This window comes from Scyliorhinus canicula, chromosome 13 (genome assembly GCF_902713615.1).
Source record: "Scyliorhinus canicula chromosome 13, sScyCan1.1, whole genome shotgun sequence".
Lineage (NCBI taxonomy): Eukaryota > Metazoa > Chordata > Chondrichthyes > Carcharhiniformes > Scyliorhinidae > Scyliorhinus > Scyliorhinus canicula.
This window is the reverse complement of record NC_052158.1, coordinates 163,036,430-163,060,566: the sequence shown is the minus strand read 5'-3', so window position 1 is coordinate 163,060,566 and position 24,137 is coordinate 163,036,430. Positions and strand designations below refer to the sequence as shown.

Sequence of the window (24,137 nt, the reverse complement as noted above, 5' to 3'; positions counted from 1 at the left end):
AGGAAGTAGGAGGGAGTGGGGGAGGAGGGAGGGGGTAGAGGGAGTGGGGTCGGAGAGAGTGGGGTTAGGATTGTGGGGGTAGGGTGTGGGGTAGGAGGGCGTGGGGTCGGAGAGGTGGTGGGTAGGGAGTGGGGTAGTGTGTGTGGTAGGAGGGAGTGGGGGGTAGGAGGGAGTGGGGTAGGAGGGTGTGGGGTAGGAGGGAGTGGGGTAGGAGTGAGTGGGTTAGGAGCCGAGTAGGAGGGTGTGGGTTTGGAGGGAGTGGGGTAGGAGGGAGGGGGTAGGAGGGAGTGGGGTAGGAGGGAGTGGGGGTTGGAGGGGTGGGGTAGGAGGAGGGGTTTCGGAGGAGTGGGGTAGGGAGTGGGGTAGGGAGGAGTGGGGTAGGAGGGAGTGGGGTAGGAGGGATTGGGGAGGGAGTGGGGTAGGGAGTGGGGTAGGAGGGAGTTGGGTAGGAGGGAGTGGGGTAGGGAGTGGTGTAGGAGGGAGTAGTGTAGGAGGGTGTGGGGTAGGAGTGAGTGGGGTAGGGAGTAGGGTGGGGGAGTGGGGTAGGAGCGAGTGTGATAGGAGTGGAGTAGGAGGGACTGGGGTAGGGGGAGTGAGGTAGGAGTGGAATAGGAGGGAGTGGGGTAGGAGGGAGTGGGGTAGGAGGGAGTGGGGTAGGAGGGAGTGGGTAGGAGGGAGTGGGGTAGGAGGGAGTGGGGTAGGAGGGAGTGGGGTAGGAGTGGGGTAGGAGGGAGTGGAGTAGGAGGGAGTAGAGTAGGAGGGAGTAGGGTAGGAGGAAGTAGGGTGTGTCATGTTATTCACCCTGGGGTAACACGGGCTGCAATTAGATGCAGTTGTACTTGAAAGTAGACTCCAAACTGTGATGTTAGTTCAAGACGTTGTATTGAACTTGTTAGCAATGCACTCAATTCACTGTGGGTTTGGCACTCTACTAATCTAAGCATGCTTACTATAACTATCTAAACCAGACTAGCAGCATGCTTACTATAACTATCTAGACCAGACTAGCAGCATGCTTACTATAACTATCTAAACCAGACTTGCAGCATGTTTGCTATAACTATCTAGACCAGACTAGCAGCATGCTTACTATAACTATCTAGACCAGACTAGCTCTGAGCCACGTGTTGAAGGTGCGAACTGATATATACACCCTGACTGTCACTACAGTTGTCACCAGTGGAAAGAGGCAGAGTGTTGAAGCCTCGTGTGTTTTATAGTGGGAAACCCCCCTCTAGTGTTCTTCCTGGTGATTGGTTGTGTTCTGTCCTGTGTGTTGTCTCCTTGCAGGCCTTGATGACTGTCCTTGATGTGAGGTCTGACAGCTTCACAACTTCCGGGTAATTTGAGAAGTTATCTATGATGAGCACATAGTCACGCCCCTTGGCGTGAAAAAGGTCGATTCCCACCTTGGACCACGGAGAGGTCACCATCTCGTGTTGCTGGAGTGTTTCTTTTGTTTGAGCAGGCTGGAAGCGCTGGCAGGTCGCACAATTGAAGACCATGTTGGATATGTCCTGGCTGATTCCAGGCCAATAGACAGCCTGCCGAGCTCTGCACCTACACTTTGACACCTAGGTGTCCCTCATGGATTTGTTTGAGCACTAAGCTATGCAGACTGTAAGGAATAACGATAGGATCTAGCTGGAGGAGGATCCCCTCGACGACTGTCAGGTCATCCTTCACATTGAAGAACTGAGGGCATTGCCCTTTTTGCCAGCCAGTTGCAAGGTGGTGCGTCACACGCTGCCGAAGAGGGTCCTTGGCAGTCTCTTCACGAATACTGATCACTCTTTCATCTGAGGCCGGGAGGTTGCTGGCTCACAGCTGCACCTGTGCCTCAATCATATCATGACATGGTGCTTATAAAAATAACTGGATTTTGTTTTGGAGAGTTGCAGGAAAGATTCTGTTAAATTGTTTATAATTCAGAGCTTGAGAAACATCATCTATTTCTATAGTATTTGCAATGTGCCACCACGTTGCAGGCGCCATCTCATTGAAAGGATGAAATGAGCCCAGCAAATCCCAACATCACATCAGGAATCTTCAAGCTCCAAATCTTCTCCTGAAGTGAATCAGCTCCACTGCCTTTGGCTTTGGGGAACAGAGTGAATCATTGGCATTGCATCTAATGTCCCTGCAACTGAAATTCATTCGGAACCAAAGGAATCCTTCAATTCAAAAGTGTTTCTCCTGTTTGTTTCTACACTGATGTGACTATGAGATCCCAGACTGAATAGCCAGCGTGCCTCCTTTAGAATCCTCTCCACTGCTTAATTTGCCTGATCAAGCCAACCATTTCAGTCATCTCATATCATCCTCATGCAGTTGCTAAGTTACTATGAATCACTTCTCCATCTAGTGACCCTGATTACAGTAATTAGTGGATAGTTTTTCACCCAGCATCCTGCCAGACAGCCAACACACACACATAGAATCAGCCCTTGTATTGACTGAGCAAGGTGGATGTGTGTAATGTTGTTGCCGTGCACAACACTGGTCTACCTGACAGCTGCAGAATCTTACAATACCTCAACTCCGTTCACCCCCTGCTTGCACCTCATCAGAAGTATTAACACAAACGCTGACAAATTGAAAACATCTTGAATCAGTTTCAAAAATGAACTTCCAGCTCAAGAGAATAACATGAAATGAAATGAACTGAAAATCGCTTATTGTCACGAGTCGGCTTCAAATGAAGTTACTGTGAAAAGCCCCACGCAGACACGGGGAGAACGTGCAGACTCCGCACAGTGATCCAAGCTGGGAATCGAACCTGGGACCCTGGTACTGTGAGGCAGCAGTGTTAACCCTGGTCCCTAGCACTGTGAGGTAGCAGTGCTAAACCAACATTTTAAAAACAGACGATCTGGTCGTTTTCAGATTGCTGTAGATCGGATCTTGCTGTGTAAAAAATAGCTGCCACATTTCTTCATTGTCATTTTCATCCTCGGTCATGAAAGGTGCTCTAGAAATGCAAGTTTTATTCACTGGAATCCTCAGAACCTTCGGTAAGGACCCCTTGCTGGCGCGTCAACAGTTTTTAAAAAAATGATCCTGGTTGTTTGCAAACTTTGAGAATTCTCTATGAACATATTTAAACCATTAGCTGCAGTGTTTACATATCAATGTCCGGTGCACTGATGTAGCTTGCTGTCAGTCAGTACTCAGCTCTTGTATCACACAAGACTAGAAATACAATCCAACTTTGCTGAGCAACCGTGCTATAATTAGATAGCACTTTACTCAGTGATAGTCGCCAACATTTACCTCCAGCAATCAAAATAATGACATTGGAATAAAAATAGTAATCATTTCAGGATTTTCACTGCTCCAATATGTAAAAGAGACAGTGGACAATAGCAGCAAGCTGCAAAGTTACTGGACTAACAATCCGGAGATCTGGACGAAAGATCCAGAAGCACAAGTTCTGGCAGCACGGTAGCACAGTGGTTAGCACAATTGCTTCACAGCTCCAGGGTCCCAGGTTCGATTCCCGCCTTGGGTCACTGTCTGTGCGGAGTCTGCACATCCTCCCCGTGTCTGCGTGGGTTTCCTCCGGGTGCTCCGGTTTCCTCCCACAGTCCAAAGATGTGCCGGTTAGGTGGATTGGCCATGATAAATTGCCCCCTAGTGTCCAAAATTGCCCTTCGTGTTGGGTGGGGTTACTGGGTTATGGGGATAGGGTGGAGGTGTGGGCTTGGGTAGGGTGCTCTTTCCAAGAGCCGGTGCAGACTCGATGGGCTGAATGGCCTCCTTCTGCTTTGTAAATTCTGTGATTCTATGAAGTTCAAAATCCCCCCCCGAAAGAATTTCAATTCTTTTGGAACCCTTGCTTTTCCCGAAATATATTACTGTCCTAGACCTTGATGCACAGGGCACAATTTGAGAATTTACAGATGATCCAATAGTGGGAACTGTGTGGAGGACAGTGTGGAACTTCAGAGGGACACAGACAAGTTGGTTGAGTGGGCGGACAGGTGCCAGATGAAGTTCAATGTGGAGAAGTGTTGATTCATTTTGGTAGGAAGAACATGGGGAGACAATATAAAATATAAGGTACAATTCTAAAGGGGGTGCAGTATCAGAGAGACCTGGGTGTACATGCGTGTAGGTTATTGAAGGCAGGACAGCTGGAGAGAGCAGTTAATAAAGTAGATAGTATCCTGGGCTTTGTTAATAAGGGCATTGAATACAGGAGCAAGGAGGTTATACTGAACTTTTATAAGACCCTGGTTGGATATCAGCTGGAGTGTTGTGTCCAGTTCTGAGCACTGCACTTTAGGAAGGAGTGAAGGGGGCAGCACGGTGGCACAGTGGGTCAGCCCTGTTGCCTCACGGCTCCGAGGTCCCAGGTTCAATCCCAGCTCTGGGTCACTGTCCGTGTGGAATTTGCACATTCTCCCCGTGTCTGCGTGGGTTTCGCCCCCACAACCCAAAGATGTGCAGGATAGGTGGATTGGCCACGCTAAATTGCCTCTTCATTGAAAAAAATGAATTGGGCACTCTAAATTTATTTTAATAAAGGAAGGCGGTGAAGGAATTAGATTGCATGCAGAAAAGATTGACGAGAATGGTTCCAGGTTTGAGGAACTTCAGTTCTGCAGATGTATTGGAAAAGTTATGAATGTTCTCCTTGGAAAAGGGAAGGTTGACAGGAGATTTGATAGAGGTGTTCAAAGTCATGAGGGATCTGGACAGAGGCGATAGAGAGAAACTGGTTGAAGGATTGAGAATGATGGGGACAGAGATTCAAGCTTATTAAGGAAAAGCTTCTGCACTCAACGAGTGGTAAGAGCTGCAATGCACTGCCTGAGATCACGGTGGAGGCAGGTTCAATCAACACATTCAGGAGAGAATTGGATTATTAACCCTATGGGGAAAAAGCATCAGATACGTAGCTCATTCCAACAGCCAGTGCTGATAGGCAGAATAACCCTTTCCTCGGATGTAACAATTCTGTCATTTTGTGAATTAGTGAAATAAATTTGGGATTTAAAAGTAGGTCTTAGTAATAGCCACCACAAATCTATAACACCATGAAGCATGAGACATAGGAGCAGAATTAGGCCATTCGGCCCATCGAGTCTGCTCCGCCATTCAACCATGGCTGATATGTTTCTCATCCCCATTCTCCTGCCTTCTCCCCATAACTCCAATCCCCTTATTAATCAAGAACCCATCTATCTCTGTCTTAAAGACACTCAGTGAATCTATTGTCTTGTAAACCCATCTGCTTCACTAAATCCCTGCTGTCCTACCCCAGTTCAGCCTACATAATAATAATCTTTATTATTGTCACAAGTAGGCTCACATTAACACTGCAATGAAGTTACTGTGAAAAGCCCCTAGTCGCCACATTCCGGCGTCTGTTCGGGTACACAGAGGGAGAATTCAGAATGTCCAATCCACCTAACCTGCACGTCTTTCGGGACTGTGGGAGGAAACCGGAGCACCCGGAGGAAACCCACGCAGACACGGGGAGAACGTGCAGACTCCGCACAGACAGTGACCCAAGCCGGGAATCGAACCCGGGACCCTGGCACTGTGAAGCAACAGTGCTAACCACTGTGATACGTGATTCAGATCCACAGCAATGAACAAAGCACTCAGTTGAGGACAATCAGGTAACGGCAAAATATCCTGGCCAGAGAATGAAGGAAAAAAGCGGGAAAGGAAGAGGAAAGGAAGGTGAGGTAAAGATGGCAAAGGGTCGGAGAGGGAAAGGCAGAGGTGAGGGGAGGGAGGTCAGAGGAACTGGCTCTGGAACTGGCTCCCGGTATCTCCCTGCCTCGCTGAGCAGACCCCAGCTGGGCGCTGATTAGTACTGGCCTCCAAAAATGGGGACCAGGCGGATCGGCACTTGGGGCAAATGCACTGCAGGAACTCACCAAAGCTCCTCGGACAGCACCTTCCAAACCCACCATCTCTATAATCTAGGTGGAGAAGGGTAGCAGAACCCCACCACCTGGGAGCTTCCCTCCAAGTCACTCACCACCCTGGCTTGGAAATACATCGCCGTTCCTTCACTTCCGCTGGGGCAAAATTCTGGAACTCCCTCCCTAACAGCACAGTGGGTGTACCTACACCACATGGACTTCAGCGTTTCTAGAAGGCTGCTCACCACCATCTTCCCATGGGGCAATTAGGGATGGTAATTAAATGCCGGCCCAGCTAATGATGCTCATATCCCAAGAATATAAAAACTTCACATCTATCCTGCACCAGGAACACCAGATTGTACACGTAGTTGAGTTTTTGTAGTGGTGTTTGATTCCTGATTAACTTACCTTCGGGCCCCACCTGTCCGAGGGCCTGCCCATTCTGTTTGTAGGGGTTGTACTTGGGTTTCGGAGCCACCACGGGTGCAAATTTCTTTGGTGTTTGTTGAGTGGACACGGAGATGCTGGGGGTGGCGATTGATGCCATGGTCTCTACTCTGGCTGGTACATGTCCAGAATCATCAGTCTGCCGTGGGGGGAGCCAATTTGGGTTGGACATGTCTGATATGAACCTAAAATAAAGAAGCGGTAAATGAGAGTGGGTTTACTGTGAGGTGGTCACTGAATCTCAATCAAAAACCCACCAAGCACCAACTATGCAAAACAACAGCACTGATCGATATGGAAGAGTTAGTCCATTCAGTTCATTGTATCACCATAAACCCAGCACCGTAAACCCAGCACCGTAAACCCAGCACCGTAAACCCAGCACCGTAAACCCAGCACCATAAACCCAGCACCATAAACCCAGCACCATAAACCCAGCACCATAAACCCAGCACCATAAACCCAGCACCATAAACCCAGCACCGTAAACCATCACCATAAACCCAGCACCGTAAACCCAGCACCATAAACCCAGCACCATAAACCCAGCTCCATAAACCCAGCACCATAAACCCAGCACCATAAACCCAGCACCGTAAACCCAACACCGTAAACCATCACCATAAACCCAGCACCGTAAACCCAGCACCATAAACCCAGCACCATAAACCCAGCACCATAAACCCAGCTCCATAAACCCAGCACCATAAACCCAGCTCCATAAACCCAGCTCCATAAACCCAGCACCATAAACCCAGCACCATAAACCCAGCTCCATAAACCCAGCACCATAAACCCAGCACCATAAACCCAGCACCGTAAACCCAGCACCATAAACCCAGCACCATAAAACCAGCACCATAAACACCGCACCGTAAACCATCACCATAAACCCAGCACCATAAACCCAGCACCGTAAACCCAGCACCATAAACCCAGCACCGTAAACCCAGCACCATAAACCCAGCACCGTAAACCCAGCACCGTAAACCATCACCATAAACCCAGAACCGTAAACCCAGCACCATAAACCCAGCACCGTAAACCATCACCATAAACCCAGAACCGTAAACCCAGCACCATAAATGCAGCACCATAAACCCAGCACCATAAACCCAGCACCATAAACCCAGCACCATAAACCCAGCACCGTAAACCCAGCACCATAAACCATCACCATAAACCCAGCACCGTAAACACCGCACCATAAACCCAGCACCGTAAACCATCACCATAAACCCAGCACCATAAACACCGCACCATAAACCCAGCACCATAAACCCAGCACCGTAAACCATCACCATAAACCCAGCTCCATAAACCCAGCACCATAAACCCAGCACCATACACCCATCACCATAAACCATCACCATAAACCCAGCACCATAAACCCAGCACCATAAACCCAGCTCCATAAACCCAGCACCATAAACCCAGCACCGTAAACCCAGCTCCATAAACCATCACCATAAACCCAGCACCGTAAACCCAGCTCCATAAACCATCACCGTAAACCCAGCACCGTAAACCCAGCTCCATAAACCATCACCATAAACCCAGCACCATAAACCCAGCACCGTAAACCCAGCACCATAAACACCGCACCGTAAACCATCACCATAAACCCAGCACCATAAACCCAGCACCGTAAACCATCACCGTAAACCCAGCACCAAAATCCCAGCACCATAAACCCAGCACCATAAACCCAGCACCGTAAACCCAGCACCGTAAAACATCACCATAAACCCAGCTCCATAAACCCAGCACCGTAAACCCAGCACCATAAACCCAGCACCATAAACCCAGCACCGTAAACCCAGCACCGTAAACTCAGCACCGTAAACTCAGCACCATAAACCCAGCACCATAAACCCAGCACCGTAAACCCAGCACAATAAACCCAGCACCATAAACACCGTACCATAAACCCAGCACCGTAAACTCAGCACCGTAAACTCAGCACCATAAACACCGTACCATAAACCCAGCACCATAAACCCAGCACCATAAACACCGCACCATAAACCCAGCACCATAAACCCAGCACCGTAAACCATCACCATAAACCCAGCACCATAAACCCTACACCGTAAACCATCACCATAAACCCAGCACCGTAAAGTCAGCACCGTAAACCATCACCGTAAACCCAGCTCCATAAACCATCACCATAAACCCAGCACCATAAACCCAGCACCGTAAACCATCACCGTAAACCCAGCACCATAAACCCAGCACCATAAACCCAGCACCATAAACCCATCACTGTAAACCATCACCATAAACCCATCACTGTAAACCCATCGCCGTAAACCCAGCACCGTAAACCCAGCACCATAAACCCCGTCAGCATAAACCCTTTGGCATCACCCTCTCAGCGCACCCTCGCACACATCACACTGTTTCTCCGAGTATCAGCTGAGGCTCAGTTGAAAACATTCTCTTGTTTCTGGGTCACAGGTGTTTGGATTCCAGTCCCACAGCAGGGCGGGAGCTCAAAAATCAAGGCTGACACTTCCCTGCAGTACTGAGGGAGTGCTGCACTGTCAGAGGGTCAGTACTGAGGGAGTACTGCACGATCAGAGGGTCAGTACTGAGGGAGTGTCACACTGTCAGAGGGTCAGTACTGAGGGAGTGCCGCACTGTCAGAGGGTCAGTACTGAGGGAGTGCTGCACTGTCAGAGGGACAGTACTGAGGGAGTGCTGCACGATCAGAGGGTCAGTACTGAGGGAGTGCTGCACTGTCAGAGGGTCAGTACTGAGGGAGTACTGCACGATCAGAGGGTCAGTACTGAGGGAGTGTCACACTGTCAGAGGGTCAGTACTGAGGGAGTGCCGCACTGTCAGAGGGTCAGTACTGAGGGAGTGCTGCACTGTCAGAGGGTCAGTACTGAGGGAGTGCTGCACGATCAGAGGGTCAGTACTGAGGGAGTGCCGCACTGTCAGAGGGTCAGTACTGAGGGAGTGCCGCACTGTGAGAGGGTCAGAACTGAAGGAGTGCCGCAGTGTCAGAGGGTCAGTACTGAGGGAGTGCCGCACTGTCAGAGGGTCAGTACTGAGGGAGTGCCGCACTGTCAGAGGGTCAGCACTGACGGAATGCTGCCCTGTCAGAGGGTCAGTACTGAGGGAGCGCCGCAGTGTCAGAAGGTCAGTACTGAGGGAGTGCCGCACTGTCAGAGGGTCAGTACTGAGGGAGTGCTGCACTGTCAGAGGGTCAGTACTGAGGGAGTGCCGCACTGTCAGAGGGTCAGTACTGAGGGAATGCTGCCCTGTCAGAGAGTCAGTACTGAGGGAGTGCCGCACTGTCAGAGGGTCAGTACTGAGGGAGTGCTGCACTGTCAGAGGGTCAGTACTGAGGGAGTACTGCACGATCAGAGGGTCAGTACTGAGGGAGTGTCACACTGTCAGAGGGTCAGTACTGAGGGAGTGCCGCACTGTCAGAGGGTCAGTACTGAGGGAGTGCTGCACTGTCAGAGGGACAGTACTGAGGGAGTGCTGCACGATCAGAGGGTCAGTACTGAGGGAGTGCTGCACTGTCAGAGGGTCAGTACTGAGGGAGTACTGCACGATCAGAGGGTCAGTACTGAGGGAGTGTCACACTGTCAGAGGGTCAGTACTGAGGGAGTGCCGCACTGTCAGAGGGTCAGTACTGAGGGAGTGCTGCACTGTCAGAGGGTCAGTACTGAGGGAGTGCTGCACGATCAGAGGGTCAGTACTGAGGGAGTGCCGCACTGTCAGAGGGTCAGTACTGAGGGAGTGCCGCACTGTGAGAGGGTCAGAACTGAAGGAGTGCCGCAGTGTCAGAGGGTCAGTACTGAGGGAGTGCCGCACTGTCAGAGGGTCAGTACTGAGGGAGTGCCGCACTGTCAGAGGGTCAGTACTGAGGGAATGCTGCCCTGTCAGAGGGTCAGTACTGAGGGAGCGCCGCAGTGTCAGAAGGTCAGTACTGAGGGAGTGCCGCACTGTCAGAGGGTCAGTACTGAGGGAGTGCTGCACTGTCAGAGGGTCAGTACTGAGGGAGTGCCGCACTGTCAGAGGGTCAGTACTGAGGGAATGCTGCCCTGTCAGAGAGTCAGTACTGAGGGAGTGCCGCACTGTCAGAGGGTCAGTACTGAGGGAGTGCTGCACTGTCAGAGGGTCAGTACTGAGGGAGTGCCGTACTGTCAGAGGGTCAGTACTGAGGGAGTGCCGCACTGTCAGAGGGTCAGTACTGAGGGAGTGCTGCACTGTCAGAGGGTCAGTACTGAGGGAGCGCCGCACTGTCAGAGGGTCAGTACTGAGGGAGTGCCGTACTGTCAGAGGGTCAGTACTGAGGGAGTGCCGTACTGTCAGAGGGTCAGTACTGAGGGAGTGCTGCACTGTCAGAGGGTCAGTACTGAGGGAGTGCCGCACTGTCAGAGGGTCAGTACTGAGGGAGTGCCGTACTGTCAGAGGGTCAGTACTGAGGGAGTGCTGCCCTGTCAGAGGGTCAGTACTGAGGGAGTGCTGCACTGTCAGAGGGTCAGTACTGAGGGAGTGCCACACTGTCAGAGGGTCAGTACTGAGGGAGTGCTGCACTGTCAGAGGGTCAGTACTGAGGGAGTGCTGCACTGTCAGAGGGTCAGTACTGAGGGAGTGCTGCACTGTCAGAGGGTCAGTACTGAGGGAGTGCCGCACTGTCAGAGGGTCAGTACTGAGGGAGTGCTGCACTGTCAGAGGGTCAGTACTGAGGGAGTGCTGCACTGTCAGAGGGTCAGTACTGAGGGAGTGCCGCACTGTCAGAGGGTCAGTACTGAGGGAGTGCCGCACTGTCAGATGGTCAGTACTGAGGGAATGCCGCACTGTCAGAGGTCAGTACTGAGGGAGTGCTGCACTGTCAGAGGGTCAGTACTGAGGGAGTGCCGCACTGTCAGAGGGTCAGTACTGAGGGAGTGCCGCACTGTCAGAGGGTCAGTACTGAGGGAGTGCCGCACTGTCAGAGGGTCAGTACTGAGGGAGTGCCGCACTGTCAGAGGGTCAGTACTGAGGGAGTGCCGCACTGTCAGAGGGTCAGTACTGAGGGAATGCCGCACTGTCAGAGGTCAGTACTGAGGGAGTGCTGCACTGTCAGAGGGTCAGTACTGAGGGAGTGCCGCACTGTCAGAGGGTCAGTACTGAGGGAGTGCCGCACTGTCAGAGGGTCAGTACTGAGGGAGTGCCGCACTGTCAGAGGGTCAGTACTGAGGGAGTGCTGCACTATCAGAGGGTCGGTACTGAGGGAGTGCCGCACTGTCAGAGGGTCAGTACTGAGGGAGTGCTGCACTGTCAGTGGGTCAGTACTGAGGGAGTGCCGCACTGTCAGAGGGTCAGTACTGAGGGAGTGCTGCACTGTCAGAGGGTCAGTACTGAGGGAGTGCCGCACTGTCAGAGGGTCAGTACTGAGGGAGTGCCGCACTGTCAGAGGGTCAGTACTGAGGGAGTGCTGCACTGTCAGAGGGTCAGTACTGAGGGAGTGCTGCACTGTCAGAGGGTCAGTACTGAGGGAGTGCCGCACTGTCAGAGGGTCAGTACTGAGGGAGTGCCTCACTGTCAGAGATGCTGCTTTTCTGATAAATATTAAACTGAGGCCCGTTCTGCCTGTTTGGGGCAATGTGAAAGATCCCGTGACATTATTATGAAGAAAGCTGGGGAACTTCCTTTGTGTCCTTGGCAATTTCTATCCCTCAATCGCATCACAAAAACACATGATCAGGTCACATCACATTTCTCTGTACATATTGCGCTGCCAAATTTCCTACATTTCAACAGTCACTACCCCTCCCTGACATTGTCTGTAAAGACAAGGTAATGTTCCTAGTTTATCCCCTCAATCCTTTATGGCAGCCTGGTTCTCGGTCTCCTCTTCAATTGATATGTTTCTATATCTATTGTGAACAGAATGGTGGGATGGTTGGAGAAGTGACAAATTGAATTTAATGTAGAAAATGCAAAGTGATTCCTCTCGGTGGAAAGAGTGATGAGAAGCTATCTTAAAAAAAGGTACAATTCTAAAAGGTGTGCAGGGGCAGAGGGAGCTGGGGGGTCACTGAAGGTGGCAGAGTTGGTTAAGAGAGCAGTTATTAATTCTTACGGGATCTTCAGAGCAAGCAAGTTCTGTTAAACGTGAATAGAACACTGATTCAGGAAGGCTGTGGAGAAATCAGAGAGGGCGCAGAACAGATTCCCGAGGATGGTTCCAGGCACGAGGAACTTCAGTTATGAGGATAGATTGGAGAGGTTGTGACTGTTCTCTTTGGCGAGATGGCTGTGGGGAGATTTGATCGAGATGTTCAAAATCATGAGAGATCTGGACAAAGTAGAGGGAGATGGAAACTGCTCCCACTGTTCAGTGCTCAGGATCTGGAATGCACCACCTTAGAGTGTGCTAGAGACAGGCTTAATCAAAGCTTTCAAAAGGTCAATTCAACAATTATCTGAAGCTATGGGGAGAAAATGGGGAATGGAAGTCGGAGGGCTGCCCTTCCAGCGAGCTGCTGTGGGCTGAGTGGCCTACACTGTGCTGTAACCATTATATATTTCTATGTTCCTGTATAGGTCACACAGGCAGAATGAGAGACAGACACACACATATAGTGAGAGACTGACATCCTGAGGCAGTAACTGGGGCAAAAAGGGAGTGGAATTGAGGTGTGGGAGTCATGAGGGGAAGGAGAGGCAGAGAGGAGGGGAGGAGAGAGGTTGGGTTGGAAGGGGATGAGATGGGAGATGATGGGAGAGGGGAGATTGGAGTGGTACAGAGAGGGGGAAAGGGAGGAGGAGGGAGCAAGGAGAGGGAAGGAGAGTGGTAAGGGAGGGAGAGAAAGGAGGAAGGGATAGAGGAGAAGGAAAAGGGGAGAGAAGAGGATGAGCTGGGAGAGTGGGAGAGAACAGAGGGAGAAGGAAGGGGGAAAGGGGAGAATGGAGAGGGTGTGGAGTGGTGAAGGAGAGGGGAGAGAGGGAGGGAGGGAGGGAGGGAGGGAGGGAGGGAGGGAAGGAGGGAGAGAGGGAGGGAGAGAGGGAGGAGGGAGGGAGGGAGGGAGAGAGGGAGGGAGAGAGGGGGAGAGAGGGAGGGAGAGAGGGAGGGGGAGAGAGGGAGAGGGAGAGGGAGGGGGAGAGAGGGAGAGGGGCGAGAGAGGGAGAGAGGGGGAGAGAGGGAGGGAGGGGGGAGAGGGAGGGAGAGAGGGAGGGAGGGGGAAGAGAGGGAGAGGGAGGGAGGGGGAGAGAGGGAGGGAGAAAGGGAGGGAGAGGGAGGGAGGGAGAGAGAGGGAGGGGGAGAGGGAGGGAGGGGGAGGGAGGGAGAGAGGGAGGGAGGGGAGGGAGGGAGAGAGGGAGGGAGGGGGAGGGAGGGGGGGAGAGGGAGGGAGAGAGGGAGGGAGGCGGAGAGAGGGAGGGAGAGAGGGAGGGAGGGAGAGAGGGAGGGAGGGAGGGGGAGGGAGGGAGAGAGGGAGGGAGGGGAGGGAGGGGGAGAGAGGGAGGGAGAGAGGGAGGAAGGGAGAGGGAGTGGGAGGAAGGGGGAGGGAGTGGGAGGGAGGGGGAGGGAGGGAGAGAGAGAGGGAGGGAGGGAGAGAGAGAGGGAGGGAGGGGGAGAGAGGGAGGGGGAGGGGGAGAGAGGGAGGGAGAGAGGGAAGGATGGAGGGGGAGGGAGGGAGAGAGGGAGGGGGGGAGGGAGGGGGAGAGAGGGAGGGAGAGAGGGAGGAAGGGGGAGGGAGTGGGAGGAAGGGGGAGGGAGTGGGAGGGAGGGGGAGGGAGTGAGAGAGAGAGGGAGGGAGGGAGAGAGAGAGGGAAGGAGGGGGAGAGAGGGAGAAAGAGGGAGGTAGTGTAACAGAGGTATTACAGCTATCATGCTTCAAGGATGTAACTAACAGAGTTGAAGAGGGGGAGCTAGTGGATGAAGTTTATTTGGACTTTCAGAAGGCTTTCGACAAACTCTCACATAAGAGATGAGCGTGTAACATGAGAATAGGGTTGGTTTATTGAGATGGATAGAGAACTGGTTGGCGGACAGGAAGCAAAGAGTAGAAATAAACAGTCTTTTTCCAAATTGCAGGCAGTGACTAGTGGGGTACGGCAGGGATCGGTGCTGGGACCCCAGCTAGTGGGGTACGGCAGGGATCGGTGCTGGGACCCCAGCTAGTGGGGTACGGCAGGGATCGGTGCTGGGACCCCAGCTAGTGGGGTTCCGCAGGGATCGGTGCTGGGACCCCAGCTAGTGGGGTACGGCAGGGATCGGTGCTGGGACCCCAGCTAGTGGGGTACGGCAGGGATCGGTGCTGGGACCCCAGCTAGTGGGGTACGGCAGGGATCGGTGCTGGGACCCCAGCTAGTGGGGTACGGCAGGGATCGGTGCTGGGACCCCAGCTAGTGGGGTACCACAGGGATCGGTGCTGGGACCCCAGCTAGTGGGGTACCACAGGGATCGGTGCTGGGACCCCAGCTAGTGGGGTACGGCAGGGATCGGTGCTGGGACCCCCAGCTAGTGGGGTACGGCAGGGATCGGTGCTGGGACCCCAGCTATTCATAATATATTCATGATTTAGATGAGGGAACTAGCATAATATCTCCAAATTTGCAGATTACGCAAAGGTGGGTGGGAAGGTGAGCTGTGAAGAGGATGCAGAGATCCTTCAGTGTGAATTGGACAAGTTGAGTGACTGGGCCAACGAAGGGCAGATGCAATGTAATTTGGATAAATGTGATGTTATCCACTTTGGTAGCAAAGACAAGGCAGATGGGAGAGGGGAGATTATCTGAATGGCGATAAATTGCGAGGGCGGAATGTGCAACAAGGCCTCGTACACAAGTCGCTGAAGGTAAGTATGTAGGAACAGCAGGCGGTAAAGAAGGCAAATGGCTTTCATAGCGAGAGGTATTGAATACAGGAGCAGGGATGTGTTGCTGCAATTATACAGGGCCTTGGTGAGGCCACAAATGGAATATTGTGTACCGTTTTGGTCTCCTTATTTGAGGAAGGAAGTTCTTGCTCTCGAGGGAGTGCAGCGAAGGTTTATCAGACTGATTCCTGGGATGGCGGGACGGTCATTTGAGGAGAGATTGACTAGGTTGGGATTGTTCTTGCTGGAGTTCAGAAGACTGAGGGGGGATCTCATAGAAACCTATAAAATTCTAACAGGGCTGGACAGGGTAGATGCAGGGAGGATGTTACCAATGATGGGTGTGTCCAGAACCAGGGGGCACAGGGGTAGACCATTTAAGACTGTGATGAGGAAAAATTTCTTCACCCAGAGAGTGTTGAACCTGTGGAATTCGCTACCACAGGGAGTAGATGAGGACAAAACATTATAGCGGGATTCATCATTGGCGGGATCCTCTGCTTTGCCGGCAGCGCACTCACGCCCATGGATTTGCCAACGGCGTGGGACTGGCCACAATGGGAAACCCCATTGGCCGACTGCAAGGAGGAGAATGCCGCTGTCGACGGGGGCTCACTACACCAGAAAACGTTACAGTGGGATGGAGAATCCTACCCAATACATTTTCAAGAAGGAATTAGAAACAGTTCTTGGCACTAAAGGGATCAAGGGCTATGGGGGGAAGGCGGGATCAGAGTTTTGAACTTGATGATCAACCATGGTCACAATGAATGGCAGAGCGGGTTCGAAGGGCCAAATGGCCTCCTCCTGCTTCTATTTAAGCACAGGAACTGATAGGGAGTCAGATACTGGGATACTGAGGTAGCTATTGAATTTCTCAAAAAACCCAGTGGTGTAAGTTCCAATCCCAGTGGGATAAGGAAACTTTATTCCATAAATGTAGAAAATATAAGAAACAAACAACCGTAATCGCTGCTGGATTGCAACGTAATAGCTGCTGGATTGCAGCGTAATAGCTGCTGGATTGCAGAGTAATAGCTGCTGGATTGCAGAGTAATAGCTGCTGGATTGCAGAGTAATAGCTGCTGGATTGCAGAGTAATAGCTGCTGGATTGCAGAGTAATAGCTGCTGGATTGCAGAGTAATAGCTGCTGGATTGCAACGTAATAGCTGCTGGATTGCAGCATAATAGCTGCTGGATTGCAGCGTAATAGCTGCTGGATTGCAGAGTAATAGCTGCTGGATTGCAGAGTAATAGCTGCTGGATTGCAGCGTAATAGCTGCTGGATTGCAGAGTAATAGCTGCTGGATTGCAGAGTAATAGCTGCTGGATTGCAGCGTAATAGCTGCTGGATTGCAGAGTAATAGCTGCTGGATTGCAGCGTAATAGCTGCTGGATTGCAGCGTAATAGCTGCTGGATTGCAGAGTAATAGCTGCTGGATTGCAGCGTAATAGCTGCTGGATTGCAGCGTAATAGCTGCTGGATTGCAGCGTAATAGCTGCTGGATTGCAACGCAATCGCTGCTGGATTGCAGCGTAATAGCTGCTGGATTGCAGAGTAATAGCTGCTGGATTGCAGAGTAATAGCTGCTGGATTGCAGAGTAATAGCTGCTGGATTGCAGCGTAATAGCTGCTGGATTGCAGCGTAATAGCTGCTGGATTGCAGCGTAATAGCTGCTGGGTTGCAGCGTAATAGCTGCTGGATTGCAACGTAATAGCTGCTGGATTGCAGCGTAATAGCTGCTGGATTGCAACGTAATAGCTGCTGGATTGCAGAGTAATAGCTGCTGGATTGCAGAGTAATAGCTGCTGGATTGCAGAGTAATAGCTGCTGGATTGCAGCGTAATAGCTGCTGGATTGCAGCGTAATAGCTGCTGGATTGCAGAGTAATAGCTGCTGGATTGCAGCGTAATAGCTGCTGGATTGCAGAGTAATAGCTGCTGGATTGCAGAGTAATAGCTGCTGGATTGCAGCGTAATAGCTGCTGGATTGCAGCGTAATAGCTGCTGGATTGCAGCGTAATAGCTGCTGGATTGCAGCGTAATAGCTGCTGGATTGCAGCGTAATAGCTGCTGGATTGCAACGTAATCGCTGCTGGATTGCAGCTATTGGATAGCCGTTGGAAATAACCAAACACTTTGTAAATAAAGATAACTTCATTGATGTCCTTCATTTCAGATTTCTGCTAATTGTTTGCAATCCAGTCAAACCCCCTTGCTAATCCCAGCTGCAATCGCAGAGCCTGCACAAAGAAATCAATCAGGCAGGTACTGTGACCCTCCCCAGCATTCTGACCACTTACTCATTGTCACAATGGTGGTCACTGCTTTCAGCCATCTGCTGGGTAAAATCTGAGTCAGCGTTCTGTGACATCCCAGCTCATCCAAACCGCACGACATCAACAAGACAGCACAAACTGGCTGACCACAGCTCGCTCGTGACTGGCTCCAACATGCGCACATGTCAATCTGAGCTCAGGGCTGCTTATGATCCAATCTACACATTACAGCGACAAACACATTGGAGACAGATTTAAATCCAATTCCTGCCAGATTTGGATTAAAATGTTAAATACACCTTGCGGCAGTGTGACCACAGACACTGATCGATAGATAGCCTTCCTAGGGAGGTGGTGGCGCAGTAGTATTGTCAATGGATCAGTAATGCAGAGGGCCAGGGTAATGCTCTGGGGCCCCAGGTTCAAATCTCACCACAGCAGACAGTGAAATTTGTATTCAATAAAAATCTGGGATTAAAAGTCTAATGATGACCAGGAAACCATTGCCGATTGTCGCAAAAACCCATCTGGTTCACTAATGTCCTTTAAGGAAGGGAATCTGCCATCCTTACCCGGTCTGGCCTACATGTGACTCCAGACCCACAGCAATGTGGTTGACACTTAACTGCCCCTCACAAGGGCAATTAGGGATTGGCAAGAAATGCTGGTCCAGCCAGCGACGCCCATGTCCCAAGAACGAATGAAGGAAAAAACAGGCAACAGATCTCAATGTTTGGAAACTGGATGTTTTATTTTCAGCTTTATTCTTTTGACATTTTTGCAATCTTATCATACTTAAAAGCAATACTTTTTGCTGATTAATACGAACAACAGTTCACATTGGGAAATGGAAAACTGACTGCACAGAAACCCAGTTATCAGAAAATCCTCAGCAATCTCGGCCCAACTTCGCTTCTAGTGAAATGTTCCCACTCTCCACCCCAAACTGCCACAGGAAAAGGAGGAGGTAATTCAGGCACTCCAGCCCGCTCTCTCATTAAATCAAATCTGATCATTTATCCAACTTTGATCTCGATTCAAGCCTTAGCCAAGAGAAATCTATTATCACGGACTTGGAAATTTCAATTGATCCTCGGCCTTTTGGGAGAAAGTGGTTCCAGATTCTCATTAGCCTTGGTATGAGGAAGTGCTTCCTGATATCACTCCTGGCTGGAATTATAAACTGCTTGCCCCTTGTTCACACTCACCCAACAAAGGAAATAGATTCCCTTTACCCACCCTTTCAACAGCACCTCAATAAAACCGTCCTTCAATAAACACAGCGAGGTACAAGCCTGTCCAATCTGTCCTCATGATTGAGCCTTGGCACCATTCTGGTGAATCGATAGCAGCCTGGACTAACCTGTTGTCCAGACTGAATGCAGTTACTCCAGGCATGGTCTGATCGAGACTCTGGAAAACTAAAGTATCGCTTCCTTGCTTTTGCACTCCCACCCCCTCGAGGTAAAGGCTAACCTCCATTCGCCTTTCTCTGTGCTGGCCAGTGATCTGTCTCCCTGAACATCTAAAGCCCCAGGCCCCACCACAGCCTCTAGTTTCTAAACACAAAGAGTACAATTTGAATCGGCTCCCTCGCAAAACCTCACACTTCCTCCTCACTGACCTCCATCTGGCACAGCTTTGCCTACTCAGTCTATCTACGGCCCCCTTTTTAACCCCAATGCCCTGTCACCAGATAGTTTACCAATGCCACACACAAACTAGAATAGAAAACTCAACAATGGAAACAGAAAATGGTGAAAATATTCAGCAGATTTCTGTGTAGAGAGGGAGACAGAGTTAGTATTTCACAGGCCAAGGACCTTCCATTAGAACTGGAAAAAAGGGCAACACGGTGGCCTAGTGGTTAACACAGCTGCCTCACGGGGCTGAGGTCCCAGGTTCGATCCCGGCTCTGGGTCACTGTCCGTGTGGAGTTTGTACATTCTGCCCGTGTCTGCGTGGGTTTCACCCCCACAACCCAAAGATGGGCAGGGTAGGTGGGTTGGCCTGGCTAAATTGCCCCTTAATTGGAAAAAATAATTGGGTAATCTAAATTTAAAAAAAAAAGAACTGGAAATAATTTGAGATGTAATCGGATTTGAAGAGGGAGCGAGTGGGACAAGGACAAAGGAAGGTCAGTGATAGGGTTGAAGACAGGAGAGATTGAACGACAGATAAGTTAGTCTCACAGGGCTGAATGGAATGGTGACAGGAAAGAAAAGATATTCAGGAGCAGGAGCTGAAATCAAAAATAAGAGACAAATATGTAAGTAAAAGGAACAGAAATGGGGAAACCAAAATTGTTTTTTTAAATTTAGTGTACCCAATTCATTTTTTCCAATTTAGCGTGGCCAATCCACCTACCCTGCACATCTTTGGGTTGTTGGGGCCAAACCCACGCAGACACGGGGAGAATGTGCAAATTGCACACGGACAGTGACCCAGGGCCGGGATCGAACCTGGGACCTCGGCGCCCTGAGGCAGCAGTGCTAACCACTGCGCCGCCGTGCTGCCCTGAAACAGAAATGATTGAACTCACTGTTGAGTCCTGAAGGCTGTAAAATGCCGAATCCAAAGTTGAGGTCCGGGTCCTCAAGCTTACGTTGAGCTTCAATGGAACAGTGCAGCAGGCCGAGGACAGAGATGTCGGCCACAGAGCAAAAGGGAGAATTAAAATGACAGGCCACTGGAAGCCCGGGTTCATACTTGTGAACTGAGTGAGGGTGTCGCACAGTTGGGGGCCCAGTCCAGGTTCAGTACAGCCAGTGTGGAGGAAAGCACACAGTGAGCAGCAAATACAGTGGACTCACAGAAGAAGTACAAATAATTGACTGATTGACTGTTTGGGGCCTTGGACAGTGAGGTGAGAGGAAGAAGTGGGACACTTATTATTTCACCAATGTTTGCAAGGCAAGGTACTGTAGGAAAGGGATGGGATGTTGGCGGTGAATGAGGAGTGGACCAGAGCATCCCGGACGAAATGGGTTCTTTGAAATGCTGAAATGAGAGGAGAGCAGACAGTGGCTGGATTCCTGTTTCAGTGGCTAAGTACCGGCTGAAACGGAGAATTCTCAGCCGTTTTACAGCACCACAATCAGCACCGAACCCTCACCAATTCCGGTACTGGTGAGGGGCTAGAGGTGACGCCAGGTAAAACTCCCGGCTCTGCGCCAAAAATAGCCAAAGAATGTTCGTGTCTGTGGGGGCGCATGGCGAGGACCTGCAGCTGTCACGCTGTACAACACGGCGCGGCCCCGACCTACCTACAGCCCCCCTGGCCACCCCCTGGCCACTCCCCCCCCCAGTCCCCCCTCGCGGAAGCCCCTCCAACAGCAGAACGGCTCCTGGCCAACCGTGGCGGCGCTGGATATAGTCTGTGTCTGCCACGCCGGCTTCCCAACTGCTGGGACCACACATCAACCGCCCCGTTGGGAACCCGGTCCATCGGGGGCAGAGCATTCTCTGAGCATGGGGGAGGGCCTTCCAATGACGCGCCAACGGCGTTCCAACGGTGTGCGATGCGGTGACGCCATTTCAAAGGGGACGGAGACTCAATAACCAGCGTCGCCCCCAATTTGGGCGTCGGAATGGATTTTCTGGCCGAACGCCGATATTGGCGTCGGGCAGCGGAGAATCCGGCCCAGTGTGAAAGGTTCTTGTATCTGGCAGGAGGAGTGGAACATAATCCACTGAATATGGAGGCTGGTGGTGTGGACGGGGAAGGCAAGAGGAATCCTATCATAGTGGCTAACACTGGACCTTTGGCAGGGGGGGAAGGGGTCAGAGAGGTTCACACTGGACCTTGGGCAGAGGGGGAAGGGGTCAGAGAGGTTCACACTGGACCTTGCGCAGAGGGGGAAGGGGTCAGAGAGGTTCACAATGGACCTTGGGCAGAGGGGGAAGGGGTCAGAGAGGTTCACACTGGACCTTGGGCAGAGGGGGAAGGGGTCAGAGAGGTTCACAGTGGGGAGGGGAGGGGGGGGCTCAGTGAAGTCAACCTGGACTTCGGCAGGGATGGGGGGGATGGGGGCGATCAGTGAGGTTCACACTGCACCCGGTGGGGCCTCAGGGAGGGGGGTCTGCGTGACTCATTTGGCATGTCCTAACCTACAAACATATGGAAAATGAAACACCATTTTAAATCTGTCACTTCCAGGATTATTAGAAAATTCACACCAACTAAACTCCGAATCAATTTCCCAGCAAACATCTTCACAAAACAATTCCTATTTCCTATCTCTTCCATGCCATCCGAACCAGGCCATATCTTAGTCTGCAGTGAGAGACTGGAACTGCACATATTAAATATCAATAAAGAAGCCAGCTGATTGAACGCAGTACATCGTGTGACCCACCGTTTCTGCTTTGTTAGATTGGAACAGGCACCACCCAGAGAGCTATAGGAACACGATGAGGCCAATTCATACTTTCAATCTAGTCCCACCGTGCAGTTAGACCAAAATAAATCTCTACATCAGCTGCCGTTACCCACCTTGGATTGATTCCCTTTGAAAGGTTTAGGGAACAAACATCATCGATCTGAAAATCTCGAGGTTTCTCTTCAATCCCGCATCAAAATCTTACATCTCTCTAGTGAGTAAATGCTCTCTGCCAAAGTATTTGGGCGTGACAATAACTGTTTACTTCCTGGCAGCAGAACTTCAAGGCATCATCAGATAATCGACTGGGAAAATCTGCCGACATTCCAAAATTGGCATGTAGCCTGGCCGAGGAGGAACTCTACTTCATCCAGGGCTGGCTGCCCCATACTGGGCGAGCTGCTTCTCATAGATACATAGAAGATAGGAGCAGGAGGAGGCCTTTTGGCCCTTCGAGCCCGCTCCGCCATTCATCATGATCATGGCTGACCATCCGACTCAATAGCCTAATCCTGCTTTCCCATAGCCTTTGATCCCATTCTCCCCAAGTGCTATATCCAGTCGCCTCTTGAATATATTCTCATAACTTATCAGCCAAGGGCTCTATTTGGACACAGGGTGCATGTCCTTTCCTCACATATTCCAGCAGAACTTTGAGAATGAAACAGTCTAGTTGGAGACCATTTGACCCACTGAGCCAGTGCTGGCTACAAATCTCTGTTGAGGTTTCTTAATTCATTCCTCCTGCCACAATAGTTAAAGGTGTTTCTGTCCTTGTTATTTTTAGTTACAAGTCTTCTCTGGTATTGGCGCGTTTGGCCTGTTTATAGACCACCTGGTCATCCCGTTAACATTGAGTCTTCCAGAGTCTGTCTGAGTGCTAATTGGCCCATTTGTGTCATGAAGGCTGCTGGGAAGGAATCTTCGCCCAGGAACTTGTTTAGAGTCTCTGACATTGGGTTGGATTCTCCCTTACCCGGCGGGGCGGGGGGTCCCGACGGGATGGAATGGCGTGAACCACTCCGGCATCGGGCCGCCTCAAAGGTGCGGATTTCTCCGCACATTTAGGGGCCAAGCCCTAACCTTGAGGGGCTAGGCCCGCGCTGGAGTGGTTGGCGCCCCGTCGGCCGGCGGGAAAGGCCTTTGGCGCCACGCCAGCCGGGGCTGAAGGGACTTCACCAGCGGCTGCTGTTGTCATCCCCGCGCATGCGCAAGGGAGGGGGTCACTTCTGCGTCGGCCATCATGAAGACTGGCGAATGCGGAAGGAAAAGAGTGTCCCCACGGCACAGGCCTGCCCGCCGATCGGTGGGCCCCGATCGCGGGCCAGGACACCGTGGGGGCACACCCCGTGGCCAGATCGCCCCGACCCCACCCCTAGGACCCCAGAGCCCGCCCGCGCCGCCAGTCCCGCTGGTAAGGGAGGTGTTTTGATTCACGCTGGCGGAACAGGCATTACAGCAGTGGGAAGGAGCAGTGCTCCGAAAGCTAGTGTTTGAAACAAACATGTTGGACTTTAACCTAGTGTTGTAAGACTTATACTGTGCTCACCCCAGTCCAACGTCAGCATCTCCACATCTTAGTTTTGTTTTGTATGGCAGCGAAATTGCTTGTCGGCCTTTTGGCTAAGATCAAGTGTAGTGCTGAATAGCAGCGAAGGTCCCAGGGTCAATCCTTCCTTTGTTCTTGGCAAAGGACGTACCGGGGTCCACATGGTAACTCCACTATTCCATTGGTCACAGGGTTGACTCTCATTAAAGACCCTCATAAAGAGCTGGTCATTGACTTCAGAAAGCAAAGTACTGTACACACCCCTGTCAGCATCAACGGGGCCGAGGTAGAGATGGTGAGCAGTTTCAAATTCCTAGGGGTGCACATCTCCAAAATTCTGTCCTGGTCCACTCACGTCGACGCTATCACCAAGAAATCACAACAGCGCCTATACTTCCTCAGGAAACTAAGGAAATTCGGCATGTCCACATTAACCCTTACCACCTTTTACAGATGCACAATAGAAAGCATCCTATCGGGCTGCATCACAGCCTGGTATGGCAACTGCTCGGCCCAGGGCTGCAAGGAACTTCAGAGAGTCGTGAATACTTCTCAGTTCATCACACGAACCTGCCTCCCATCCATGGACTCCATCTACACCTCCCGCTGCCGGGGGAAAGCGGGCAGCATAATCAAGGATCCCTCCCACCCAGCTTACTCACTCTTCCAACTTCTTCCATCAGGCAGGAGATACAGAAGACTGAGAACACACACGAACAGACTCAAAAACAGCTTCTTCCCCACTGTCACCAGATTCCTAAA

The 24,137-nt window shown here is 51.3% G+C and overlaps 1 protein-coding gene across 1 annotated transcript in view; it reads right to left on the bottom strand.

Annotated features, from left to right (window-relative positions):
• Positions 1-24,137, bottom strand: part of LOC119976480 (LIM domain containing preferred translocation partner in lipoma) — a 401,345-nt gene that overhangs the window by 320,010 nt on the left and 57,198 nt on the right. Inside the window, exon 2 of the mRNA XM_038817017.1 lies at positions 6,294-6,517. Coding sequence (XP_038672945.1) covers positions 6,294-6,504 — 211 coding nt within the window. The 5' untranslated portion in view covers positions 6,505-6,517. The remainder of the gene's footprint in view (positions 1-6,293; positions 6,518-24,137) is intronic.